The sequence below is a fragment of the Phoenix dactylifera genome, chromosome 12 (genome assembly GCF_051530095.1).
Source record: "Phoenix dactylifera cultivar Ajwa chromosome 12, Ajwa_hap1_PhDact_Kaust_v1.1, whole genome shotgun sequence".
In the NCBI taxonomy this organism is placed as follows: domain Eukaryota; kingdom Viridiplantae; phylum Streptophyta; class Magnoliopsida; order Arecales; family Arecaceae; genus Phoenix; species Phoenix dactylifera.
The window spans coordinates 19,450,446-19,463,358 of NC_143201.1; the positions used below are offsets into that span (position 1 = coordinate 19,450,446).

General features: G+C 40.0%; 1 protein-coding gene across 1 annotated transcript; it reads left to right on the plus strand.

Moving 5' to 3' along the window:
• The first annotated feature begins 3,049 nt into the window (after positions 1–3,049).
• LOC103700624 (putative serine/threonine-protein kinase PBL3) lies at positions 3,050–12,250 on the plus strand. Its single transcript, XM_008782537.4, has 6 exons — positions 3,050–3,571; positions 9,080–9,447; positions 9,549–9,684; positions 10,235–10,371; positions 10,528–10,651; positions 11,527–12,250. The coding sequence occupies exons 1-6, from the start codon at positions 3,505–3,507 to the stop codon at positions 11,982–11,984; spliced, it is 1,290 nt and encodes a 429-aa protein (XP_008780759.2). The 5' UTR covers positions 3,050–3,504; the 3' UTR covers positions 11,985–12,250.
• The last annotated feature ends 663 nt before the right edge of the window (positions 12,251–12,913 follow it).

Below are 12,913 nucleotides of genomic sequence, written 5' to 3' on the forward strand. Positions count from 1 at the left end.
TCACTAAAATATTTTATTAATATATTAAAAGCATGCATATAATAAATTAGATGCAAATATATAGAATATGACCCTAATACTAATCTGAGTATCAAACTCGATATAAAACTATGCTCAAAATATAATTTTTTTAAAAAATCTAGTATTATTATTTTATAAATATAGGAACATAACTAAAATTTGATATTGTTTTTAATAAAAAAAATTAAAAAAATATTTGCTGACAAAAAATTTTATTTATTTATTTTGGCTAATGAACGGCCAAAAAATTATACTTAACTTGATTGCTAAGCAGAGATCATGGAACTGCAAAAAAAGGCAGCTTTACAAAAAGAACAAACGTGGCATTTTTATTTTGGAACTGTTGATGTGGCATCATTATCAACCACTGATTGGATAATCTTGAGTCACCCATTGAATTTGTTAAAAATGGAAAAATATGCCACATTTATATATGTAATAATACCTGCAATTTCGTCAATAGCAAAGTGTTTCGACGGAAAAAAAATCAATTGAGAAGTGCAAATTCGCAAAGTCAAACAGGATTGTACGATCGATTTTTGACTTATAAAGCAGTAAAAGGTGCTTTTTATGCTATCATGCGCGGAAGCATGCAAGGCTGCAACATTTAAACCGTTAGAAATTAGAAGTCATCCAATGTGGACTCCACTTATAGTGAAATTAGAAGTCATCCAATGAAGGCGAAGTACGGTGACCCAACATTTCAGGACGCCATGTGAATTGGATGAAGAGCATCTTTCGTATGGCAGGAGATTTGGGTGCATGCCTCGAGGGTCTTACCAGCGATCAGATAGGAGATCGAAAGTCGGATAGTCATGATTCTGGAGGATAAGTGGTTAGCTGAAGGCACACTATAGGGTTGGCCCACCATAGCTGACCATAGTTGGCTGGAGAGCTGGAAGGTATGTGAGCTCTTCGTCAGAGGGGAACGGAGGTGGGATGAGGATCTCGTTGGACGCGTGTTCGAGGAGCAGCTGGCCGACCGGGTTTTTGTAGTGCCCATCCTAAAGGGGGCGACAGCTGACAAGAGAGCATGGAATATGACTAGGTCACCGATGGTGAGGGCCCGAGACCTTTCGAGGCTGGTTTCAAGGCCCGAGACTCGACAGTTGGAGAGCAGATGGATCTGGAGATTGCCCATTCATCCTCGAGTTGCCCTATTCATCTGGAAGGTGGCCTGAGATGCTTGCACACCAAAGTTGTGTTGGGGAGGCGGGGTGTGAGGGTCCCTGCAGCTTGTGTGACGTGCCCGGAGGTAGAGGAGACCATTTTCCACACCCTTATCGACTGTCTGCGAGCCAGACATATATGGTGTTATGCTTCGGGCCAGCCGGATCAGTGGCAGAGGTGGTCGTTTATCAAGGAGTTTCTGTGATTCTTAAAGGTCTTGGCATGGGGATTTATGTTGGAAGAGAGGAAGACTCGTGCTGCCTATCTGGCCTACCAGTGTTGGCTGGATAGGAATGCCCGAGTATTCGAGGGCGTTAGCCCTCACCCGAGGGTGACAGCAGCTAGAGCCCTTATGCAGGCGGCTGAGATAACCAGCGTTACAGAGACATCAGCTAAGTTGGCTAGGGATATCTGGGGCTCCTATTCTGCTCACGCAGCATCCAGGACAATACTCGTTTTCTGGGTGCCTCCATCTCCTAGTTTCCTCAAGGTGAACTTCGACGACAGTGTGGATGATGAGGGAAGATGTAGCGGTGTAGGGTTTTCCATCCGAGATCACGACGCCAGATTAGTTGCAGCGGGGGGCCGGCGGACTTTTAACACGTCAGTGGCATGTGCCAAGCTTAGAGCAGTGTGGGAGAGCATCTACTATGCAAGGCGGACTCTGGGTGTGGATTGTGTTATTCTTGAGAGCGATTTAGCCATAGTGGTTGAGTGGATCAAAAAACGGGGACGCATAGATGAGGACCGGCCGTTGATCCATAAGATTCGCAGGTTGATGAAGGAGTGCATCTCCCACCAGGTTTCACATGTGTTCAGGGAGGCCAATAGGATGGCTGACTGGGTGGCCTCCTATGCGGCCTACCACTCCGGTGGTTTTGTCTGGGTGGGCAGTGGGTCTATGCCAGAGTTATTACGTAGGGTTCTATTTTCTAATTTTATTGCCCGTATTCACATCCGTAGTATGTAAGCCCCCGTTGCACCAAAAAAAATAAATAATAATAATAATAATAATAATAAATAAAAGGTGCAAAGCGTCCCTCCAAAGTGCTGAGGTTTTCCTGATCCCTTTCTCACGCACTTGTTGACCATTATTGTCCCATTCCTCCCATACATCAACTTCTACATACTGATGATTTCTTGATTGACATTATTGACCTACCAAGGACCCAAAGGGCATTTTGGATCCCTCTCATGAGGGTGGAAATTTTGATCTCTAGAAAGTGTAAACTTTCTATTTTATATAGTCATAAAAATACTTTTTAGATTATAATCTACTCCACTGAATCTCTCTATCCTCTTTTCACACAACAGACCTTTCATTTTCTCTTTTAATGTTACCCTAACCCGAGGATCATCTAACAATAATTATACCAGTGATTACTTGCCTCTCCCTCAGTAGTAACCTTTCCAAATCAAAGAAATTTTTACATATATTTATTGTTCCGGGTCTCTTCCAAATCAAGAGACATTAGTCAAAAATTAGTTGGCTGATGTCAAAGTCTTGGACGTTGGACCGGTTCCTCCAAATTTTTTTTTTTTTTTTTTTTTTTTGTGTGTTGGTGTTCTATATGACCGACATAAGATTCGAGTTCCCAGATGCTATAGAGATTGAGTCAGCACTGTGTCTTTTTTTTTTTCCTTGTAAACTTGTAATAATTCTGCTAAAAGAGTATTCTATCCTCTTTTTAAATAAAGTTAGTTATATACTTGACATAAATACCGATAAACTTTTTCACACAGGCGTAAATTGGGAGTTGGGACGTGCGAGTGCCGATCCAAACTGTCTGCACAAACAAATCGATAAAGTAAATAAACAAATGAATATATATAAATTAAATAATCTCAGTAGCTCCGCAAGGCGGAGATGCCTGTTTTCGGCTTTCCGCGCTGTGATGGTCGCGGCGGATCAAAAGCGGCATCTACTGCGGTGGAAAATCTCTGGCAGCATCGAGATTTCGGAGGAGGAAAGAGGGCATTTGTAGATCTGCATTACCCCGACTGGAATCATGCGTCTTGTTTCGAGGATGCGAAGCCCCACACGCTTGTCTTTGTCGAGGGGCCCGAAGACCTGCCGTCTCTTCTTCTCCAATTCCCTGCTTTCCCACTACGCAGTCTCTCTCTCTCTCTCTCTCTCTCTCTCTCCATCCGCATCTTTCTTCCCCTGGGTCGCTTTCTGATCAGTGAAGAGAAACTATAGAAGCGGCAAAATCGGATTTTTTTTTTTCGCCACCCGTTTCTTCTTCTCAGTGTTCCTCTTTGGAGATTGGAGAGTTCTCGTATGGGTCTCTGATTTTTTCGGCGGAGGCGGCCATGGGCAATTGCTTGGTCTCGCCGTCGTCGCGAGTGGAGAACGCTCACATCACTCAGCACGCTTCCTGTGAGTGTTTCTTCTGAGCTTTTGATAGGTTTTGTTGCTTAAAGGTTTCATCTTGCTGCGGTTCCTGTTTGGGTTTCGGATTGGGTTCGGGTTTTTTTCCTTTTGTTCCTTTCGGGGTTTCTTTAGTTCTGGGTGTTTGGTGGTGGTAGTAAGTTTAAAGCTTTGGTTAAGTGAAAAGCTATGGTTTCTATATGATTGCTTACTAGTTTTGATTGCAGCTAGCCCACTATAGAAACTGAGGCGCAGCTCAAAGTTTGTGCCATTTGGTCTTGGATTCTTTTGGTTCTGGTGCCGCGTTTAATCTATACTAGATCTTGGATGTAATATCATAGTAATAAAACAAAGTTTTGTGTTGAGTATAAATAGAAAGGGACTTGAATTCTCTTTTAAGAGCTGTAAGGGTTGGCCAGTATTAGGGGATGTGTCATTTGTGGTGGGAATTTGGAATCTATTAGCCGCATCTTGTTACACTGCCGTTTCGCTAGGACTATTTGGAGCTCTCTGTAGTCATGCTTGAATTTTAATGGCAGACCTGCTTCTTTGATCTCCTGCTAGACAGTATGGAGGAGAAGAAGGATCCATAAAGGTTTCAGGAAGGTATGGGATCAGGTAGTTTTAGCGGTGTGTTGGTAGCAGCCCTTGAAAGAAAAAAATGAGCGAGCCTTCGTTCAGAAGAAATCCTCCATTAAAGCAATCATGGCAGAAGCCGTTCAGCAGTTCCTAAGCCAGAAAATTGTTTGCTCTGAAAAAAACAAGAGACAGCCACAAGACTTCTTAGCCTACTTTGTAGGCAATTCTCCTTGTATATTCTCTTCTAATTATCAATAAATTTAAGTGGGGATGGCCATTCTTCCCTCTTCCCTCAAAAATAATAATTAAAAAAAGAGCTGAACATGGATCTTTGCCTGTTAGAAACTCTGGTTTTCTTGATTTCTTGTCTTTTTAACTACTGTTGATGTCCTGTCTAGCCCTCCATTTAAGATCATAACTATGATCTTTGTTGGCTTTATGTACTGACAACTACCTTCAATTCTCAACCTTAGCTTTTCTTGCGTAGAAACTTTTCGTAGCTTAAGCTTGCGATAAATGCCAATTGTTTGTTGTTACTTGTGATGAGTCATTTATGCTTTCAAGAGGAATGGGCTCTGTCCATCTGCTTTCTGGAGGTGGTCATGGAATGCTGTCTATAATGATTTGTCCTTGGGTCGAAATATCTTTTTTCCTCCTTATGTCATTTGATTTGGAATTTTAGGTTTTACATGCTCTTTGTTTGAATGGTTTGTTCTAGGGTTCGCCGAACTGCTTCGAGAGTCGTACCAACTAGCAACCGGTTCGTATGGTATCGATACATACTGAACCAAACCATGGTATAACAAAGCTAGGGGGAGGTAGAGGGAGAGAGAAAGGGAGGGGGCGAGAGAGAGGCCGAGGCCTTCGGACTCACCTAGGAGAGAGATCGGATATGGAGAGAGAGAGAGAGAGGTCACCATCATCATCGTCATCGGACATGGAAGGGATGCTGCAGGACACATCAGGATCCGAAGGAGGAGGGCTTCGAGGGAGAGAGACTAGAAGAGGCGAGAAGGGAGAGAGAGAGGAGAGGTGAGGGCTTCTCGAGGGCTTCGAGTCATCTGACAGCCCTGGATTTGATGATGGGGACCAAGAGAAAAACAAAGAGAGGACTCACCTGGCTATGGCATCGTTGTCATTGAAGGTGGATGAGATATTGTCTGATGGTGACAAAGGCTGGAGGAGGCAGTAGGGGGAGAGAGGGGAGGCGAGAATTCGAGGGCATCAAGAGAGCTAAGGTTTTAATTGTCTTGATTCGACCAGTTGAACCGGGCTAATAATCGATTGGTCTGGTCCGGTATGCCCCGAACCGGCCAGTTCGGCACAATCTGCCGAGCCCTAGTTTGCTATATTTTTAATGATTGCTATCTGCACGTATTAAGCTTATAACCTCAAATGATTACTATTTACTTTTGACGTATTATATTTCATCATTAAATCGGACTCCTTGTGGGGTTTGATAGTTTTTTGAGTATTAATATACAAGGTCTCTTGTTGTCTTTTTGTAGGCAAGTATCAGTGTAGAAAATTTATTTATTGCATATTTTGGCATATTTAACTTATTATGTCAATTCCACATTGCTCAGATGAATCTCTAATGCTTATCGTGATGTTTATTATGGTGTTTATTTAGGGGTTTTAGTTTGCACAACATGATGGTTAAAATTCAATTTGTATGTTGGCAAAGTAGCAGTTTATTTTTTGATGTGTTTTGGTATATTTTAGTGCTGCAACAGGTTTCCAATTAAAGATATAATTCTTATATGTAAGAAGAAGATCGAAGAGGACATTTTTTTAAGGTTTTTTTCATTGCTGGAATGTGAGACTGGGATTCTGAACTGTAATTTTGGTTCTTGATAAAGTGACTAGGTTTATATGCCCTAACTATTAGAGCATAAGAGCGAGAAAATATATTTGTTTCTGACAAGTGAGTCCTGGCCCACGATCAAGCGATATAGTTAGAAGATATGAATAGTGCTATAGGAAAAAAAGAAAAGGATTGACAAAGTTTGTCAAATATTAGAAGGACCTTATTTTCTTTTTAAAGAAAGTCATTATGTTGCCCTCTTCAAGCGCATGGTTTCAGACAGAACTACTCCCTTGTGCACACGGCAGAGATCCTAAAATCAGGAACATCAAGGCTAAGAAGCAATAGCTTGTGCAGGCATTCAATTTAAGAACTGGTAAACACAGCAGAAAAAGTGATGGGCTAGAGAACACTTTGGAAGGTACCAAAAGCTGAGTATTGATCCTTCTCTTTTGTTGAGTACTAAATGGAGAGAGTAAACAGTTAGTAGGGGTGGCAATTTTATGTCCCAACCAACAACTGATCTGCTTTAAGCAGGTTCAGGTTTGGCATAAATGGGTTGGGGTGATAAATGGATTGGCCCGACCTAACTCATTTACTAAATTGGTCGGGTTTAGTTTTAGAATTCTGATCCATTTTGACCCATTTAATAGTTGGGTTGAGTCATGGCCCGACTTGTTAAATTTTATTTAACAAGTTTAACCCGTTTAATACTTGTTTAACATGTTTTGGACTTGTTTGACACTCATTTAATTTGATTTGACCCATTTATTAAACTAGTTACGTGGGATGGGTCAGGTTAATAAAAATGTCAAGTTTGGGTTGATATTTTTGACCCATTTAATAAATAGGTCAGGTTTAGGTTGATGGATATTTGACCTAACCCACATCCTATCCAGACCATATTCGACCCAACTTAACACGATTGCCATACCTACCTATTAATCTAGTCATCATGTAGGATTCCAAGAGACTTCTGGTGACTATCACATTTCTTGGGGCTAAGTAAACCTAGACAAGTGCTGCTTAAGTTACCAGACAATATTAAGTTTTCAAGGGTAAAGTGAGTCTAGTCACATGCTGATCAGATCTCTAGATGCAGGATTTTATATAATCTAGGTTCAATTTATTTGGTCAGCCTACATAGAGATCTTCAGAGTTGAACACTCAATGTATAATCTATTTTACTAGCTGTTGTGCTCAAATCCAGCTTTTAGGGAACCTAGATTCGACGAATATAAGCAAGCCTCTTTAAAGCCAAACAACACATATATCTTTGTCCGTATGATGTTCAATATAGTCTCTGGTATTGCTTACATGTATGAGCTTGAGATTAAATTTGGTCATAATGCCTAACCTTTCTATAGCATGTGAATCAGCCTCTTGTAATGTTTATATGAAGAAAACAAGTTGATCATGTGTTTTCTTCATGATGTGAATTAGATTAAAATTCTCATGAATTGTCTGTTTTTGAATTTCATTTTGATTTTGATTAGGGTTAGGCTATGAAATTTTCATGAATTCTGGATGTATTTTGTTTAGAATCTGGTCATGTAGCACAGAACTTTGTCAGGATATGACATAAAATTTGGCATATTTCTCCTGTGAAATTTATTTTGGAAGAAGTGTTATTAGCGGCATATAGATTTTCACATGCTGTGGATCTAAATTCCTGCTAAAATTAGTAACTATCTGTTGGATTTATTTTTAAAAATAGTTTCTAATTGGGTATTGATAAGATCTTTCGGACCATTTCATCATGATGCTGATGGTAATCTGGTGGCCACTTTATCAATTACTTACGGACAAGCAGTTGATGTTTCTAAGGTCTTAATATATGAGTCACCATAAAAAGAAACCTCCACCGATTTTTTTATACCTGCCAACACTTCTCCTGAAATTGTTGCATGAACACCAGTCATGCAAACTCAAAGAATATTCTGGAGATTTGACCATTTAATTTCTATGATGAAACTCTGGACCAGACAAAAGTAGTGTTCGTTCTTTTAGCATATATTTCTGAAGTAAAATGCTGTTTAATCAAAGGTTGAATCAATTATGTAGCTAGGATTTGATTATCATACTGAAGTGAGCATACATGTTCTGTCTTTTATCTGCATCAAGTTCTGTTATTTGCTACAAGTTCTTCTTGAAATCTTTTAACTTAGGATCTTCTAGAAAGGGGTAACTAAAGGCCAGTTCCATATCCTGTTGGAAGTCAAGCACTGAAGTTTATATGCGGGAAGCTAAGTGCTGACAGCACAAAGTTCCCTTCAGGAGTTAAACATATAAGGTTTTTGCACAACTCTCTGAAGCAAAATACTTTAGACACAAATTTGTGCACTCCACCCTTAGCTGCTAACAAATAATTTAAAATTTTAGCACATTATTACTTTCATGATAAGCTAATGCTTCAAATGAATTGGATAATTACAGTGTTAACATGTTTTGTGGGTGTCCACGAAAGTAGTTTGTTGACTTTATTTTGCTTTAAGGAGAATTTGTTCCCAGTTAGCATACATTAACTATAAGGATCCAACATTAACTATAAGGATCCAGGAACTCACCCAAAAAGGGCTACTAGAAGGTATTATTTGGGTTCTTTGGCCCTGCCTCCTTATTGCATAACCAATGTGGGACTAAATACATGCCTGTATGGGTCATCACACACTCTCCCTATTTATGCCCTAGCATCCTCGTGATACTAAGCATCCTAATCCAATCAAATCCAATAACAAACACTATACTTGGTTTGTGGTCAGATCCAGCAGTGCCTATGCTATAGTGTCTTTTACATGAATCATGGGTCGGGTATGTTCTGATACTATTTGCAACGACTCAAAACCTCACCTAAGAAATGTTAGTTAAAAGGTATTATTTTGGTTTTTTTAGTCATTTATAAGTATCCAAGATCTCTCCAGTGCACAACTAATATGAGTTTAAGTAACGCTCACACATGTTGTCACATTAACCATGTTGTGATGATTCTCGTTCTTGTTATGAGATGGCAGGATATGTTTTTCTTGTGAATATACCTAAAATGATTGCTTGAATACTTACTCGGATTAGAGAATGGTTCATGATATTTTCTTACACATTCCTTTTTTCTGTTTTTTTTTTTGAAAACACAGATCCCTCAAAAGGCACCAGCAAAACAAATCTATCTTCTGTTCCTTCAACTCTGCGAACATATTCAACTCCTTCAACTCTGACCATGCCTTCTTATACTGAGAGGACTTCTAATGAGAGTCTTCCTACACCACGAACTGAAGGTGAGATTTTGTCCTCCTCAAATTTGAAGGCCTTCACATTCAATGATCTGAAAAATGCGACTAGAAACTTCCGTCTGGATAGTCTTCTTGGGGAAGGAGGATTTGGTTATGTCTATAAAGGTTGGATTGACGAACAAAGTTTAACTGCTTCGAGGCCTGGTGCTGGCATGGTTGTTGCTGTCAAGAAGCTTAAACAGGAGGGTTTCCAGGGCCACAAGGAGTGGCTGGTGGGTATTTCCAAAAATTTTGTTTCTCGGTTCCCTTTTCCTTTATGTCCTTAATTAGTTACTTTTCCTGATGCTTAACTTTTGTTTGCTAATGGATGCAGACAGAGGTCAACTATCTTGGTCAGCTTCACCATCCAAATTTAGTTAAACTCATTGGTTACTGTTCAGAGGGTGACAACCGCCTTCTGGCTTATGAATTCATGTCAAAAGGCAGTTTGGAGAATCATCTTTTTAGGAGTAAGTAAAGAAATGTGTTAAGAAATACTATTTTATTACATATTAATTTTTTTGGGTCAGCGCAGGGAACTGTAGTCTCTGTGTTAGAAAATCCCAATTGTCAGGTTCACAAAAGAAGCTATCATAATTACCTACATGGCTCCATCTTACCTATCCCCACCACTCTCCCCTCTGATTCTAAATTCTTGAACAGTAACTTGAAAAACATGATAGAGATAAGAAGTATCTGTGGCTGGTGGTGCCATCATTTACATTTCCAGTATCAGAAGCGCATATCTCAGGTCCTTTCATTGGTTTACACCCCAACCTCTACTATTCACCTTTCTTCTAGTAATTATCCTTGAAGGCACTAATGGGCTAACAGTATGCATGTACTGGATCTTCCATCCATTTCCATGTCATGCCATTTGCTGTTATTCATTCAAAAAAATTTGACAACCAAGGGTGTAGCTTTTGGACATGGTTTGGACACTCTTTGATAGAACTTCCTGCATTTATTCTGTTTGCATGTATCTTGTTTGATATAAGTTTTCTTTGTTGCTCTTTTTAGGAGGTGCACAACCACTGCCTTGGGCAACAAGGATCAAAGTTGCGATTGGAGCTGCTAGGGGACTCTCTTTTTTGCATGATGCTGAATCCCAAGTCATATATCGAGATGTTAAGGCATCAAACATCCTCCTTGACTCGGTATGCTGTGGGGAGGGATGGGGCAGAGGGAGGGAGGGAGGGAGGGAGGGATGCCGGGTGGGGGATGGGGGGTTGGTCTGTGGGGAGAAGCTGCTGGCAAGATAAATTATATAAATCATGTTAAAAAATCTTACAGCCTGTTTTGTTCAAATGCAGGAATTCAATGCCAAGCTTTCAGACTTTGGCTTGGCAAAAGCTGGACCAACTGGGGACAGAACTCATGTATCTACGCAAGTCATGGGCACTCATGGATATGCAGCTCCTGAATACATTGCAACAGGTTTGTAATATGCCAATTTTCTAATACTGATTTTTGGTTGTTCATTTCCATGATCATTATTTTTTCTGTTTGTGACTGCTGTAGATTTTTCAATGATAACTAGAATCGTATAGCATTCATTGACGCAATTCATATTAGGACCTTTTATGTTTCTCACCTGCAAGACCATGTGCAGCAGGAAGAAACAAAGAAAAGGAAATGAAGAAAATGTAAAGCCAATGAAGATCCAAACTTTCTGATGGTTGCCTGGTTAAATACATTTCTATTTGTCATACTCTTTCCACTCACCTCTTCAACTGAAAAGTTCTGATTCCAGAGATGGCAGGCATTTCTAGCAAATTACATGAGAATGTGTCAATTTCCATGCCTAAGACAAAGTTTCATCGAAAGAGGTTTGGCAGAAGGATGGTTAACTAACAATTGCTTCATCGACCCAAAAAATTACTGCTTGTCACTCTAATCTTACAGTTTTGTAGTCTCATGACATGTAAGGACGTCAAGGAGCCTTCTCTTTAATATAAGCAATTAATTCTTCTATAACAAATTCAAAAAGGTAACAAGAAAGCTAACTCATGTATGGCATGGTATGGGCTAGTGATTGAGAAATCTGTAGTTCCTCCATAAATGGTTCTACACTTTTGGCTTCATCTGTGTTTCACATTTGGTACTTTTCCACAAAACCAGCCAAGTTATCACTAGTACTATTACCTATTGCTTTGTCTGAATTATAGAAGGCATGTTCTTTAAAAAAAAAAAACTTCCCCTCTTTGGGTTTTCCCATCAAATGGCTTCATAGCAGAAAATAAAATATGAACTCATCTTATTGTGACCGCTGCCTCTTCAGCAAATAGATCTAACATTTCAATAATTTACAGGTCGGCTCTCTGCAAAGGCTGATGTATACAGTTTCGGGGTTGTGTTGTTGGAGTTGTTGTCTGGACGCCGGGCTCTTGACAAAACAAGAGTAGGCATAGAGCAGAGCTTAGCAGACTGGGCGAAGCCCTATTTGGGTGATAAGCGCAAAATTTACCGGATCATGGACTCAAGACTAGAGGGCCGATATCCAAAGAAAGGAGCTCAGGGAGTTGCCACCCTTGCTTTGCAATGCATTTGTAGGGAGGCCAAACTCCGGCCCCGTATGTCTGCGGTATTGGCTATGCTGGAGCAACTGCATGACCCTAAAAATACAGCAGTGGTGCAACCCCAAACAGATCGATGGAAGGCCTCTAGTACCATTCCAAGGTCACCTATAAAGCATCACAATTCACCACGACGCCTGACCACTGGTAGGTCCTCATTGCCATCTTATCAGCGATCACCATGGGTACATTGAACAGGAGAGACACATCCAAGTGGTATTTTCAATGTGTATCGGATACTTTATTTTTTTGTTTGCTTCATGTCTGGTGATTCACATTTTGCAGCTTATATTTTTAAGAGAGACAAGTTCCTACAGAGAAGGCATTACACGTTTAAAACACCTTGTTAATTGCATTCATGGGGGAACCTGTATTTTTCAGTGCACTGACATATTTATGGAGCTCTCTTTGACAATAGTAATATATTTTCCGACCTACAATGGTTGTGTTTCTAGATTCACATATCAGAGATAGCTCAAGTTTCATATTTCTCATTCGTTTCTCTGCTATGCAAGTTTACCTTATCTTCTTCAAGGATAGTTCTTGTTCATGCATTGCTTGATCTGGAGATGAGCTTTTAGACCTTGTAGAAGTTTGAATCTATTATTTTAGACAGTGATATCCCAAGGTATTTTCATGACACATGCTCGTGGAAGAATTTGTGACCTACCACTGGTGGGAGGCCATGCATTTGCTCTCATTAGTGAGGTTCAGCTGGTTCATGTTGTTAGGTCTTTAAGCAAAGTGTTTGGACGGACTTGTTTTCAGATGTTGTAACAATCTGTACATGTCCTCAGCATGCTTCAAGATATACAGGATGAATTAACTTGATTGACAAAGAGGAAACAGTATCAAATTACAATGTGACAGCTGACAGTGTATCATTCTATCAACTAGTTGAGCTGAAAATTAGGGCCTGAGAATCTCTGGTTATAGTTATATTTCAAAAGTCTTCTTCAAGGGATAGTTATTGAGGTAACAAATTTAAATATCCTTTCTTTTTCTTTCATGAGAATGAATGGGATGCTTTTCTATGAAGCAAGAAAAATGAATGCATCTTTTGGCTCTTCTTCTTCCACTTCTCTTCGCGTCTTTCTTGGCCTGGCTGCTCTTGGGTAACCTC

Coding starts and splice junctions, on each gene's coding strand:
- LOC103700624 (XM_008782537.4), top strand. CDS start 3,505: ATGGGCAATTGCTTGGTCTCGCCGTCGTCGCGAGTGGAGAACGCTCAC. Junction 3,572..9,079: donor CATCACTCAGCACGCTTCCT/GTGAGTGTTTCT, acceptor TTGAAAACACAG/ATCCCTCAAAAGGCACCAGC. Junction 9,448..9,548: donor AGGGCCACAAGGAGTGGCTG/GTGGGTATTTCC, acceptor TAATGGATGCAG/ACAGAGGTCAACTATCTTGG.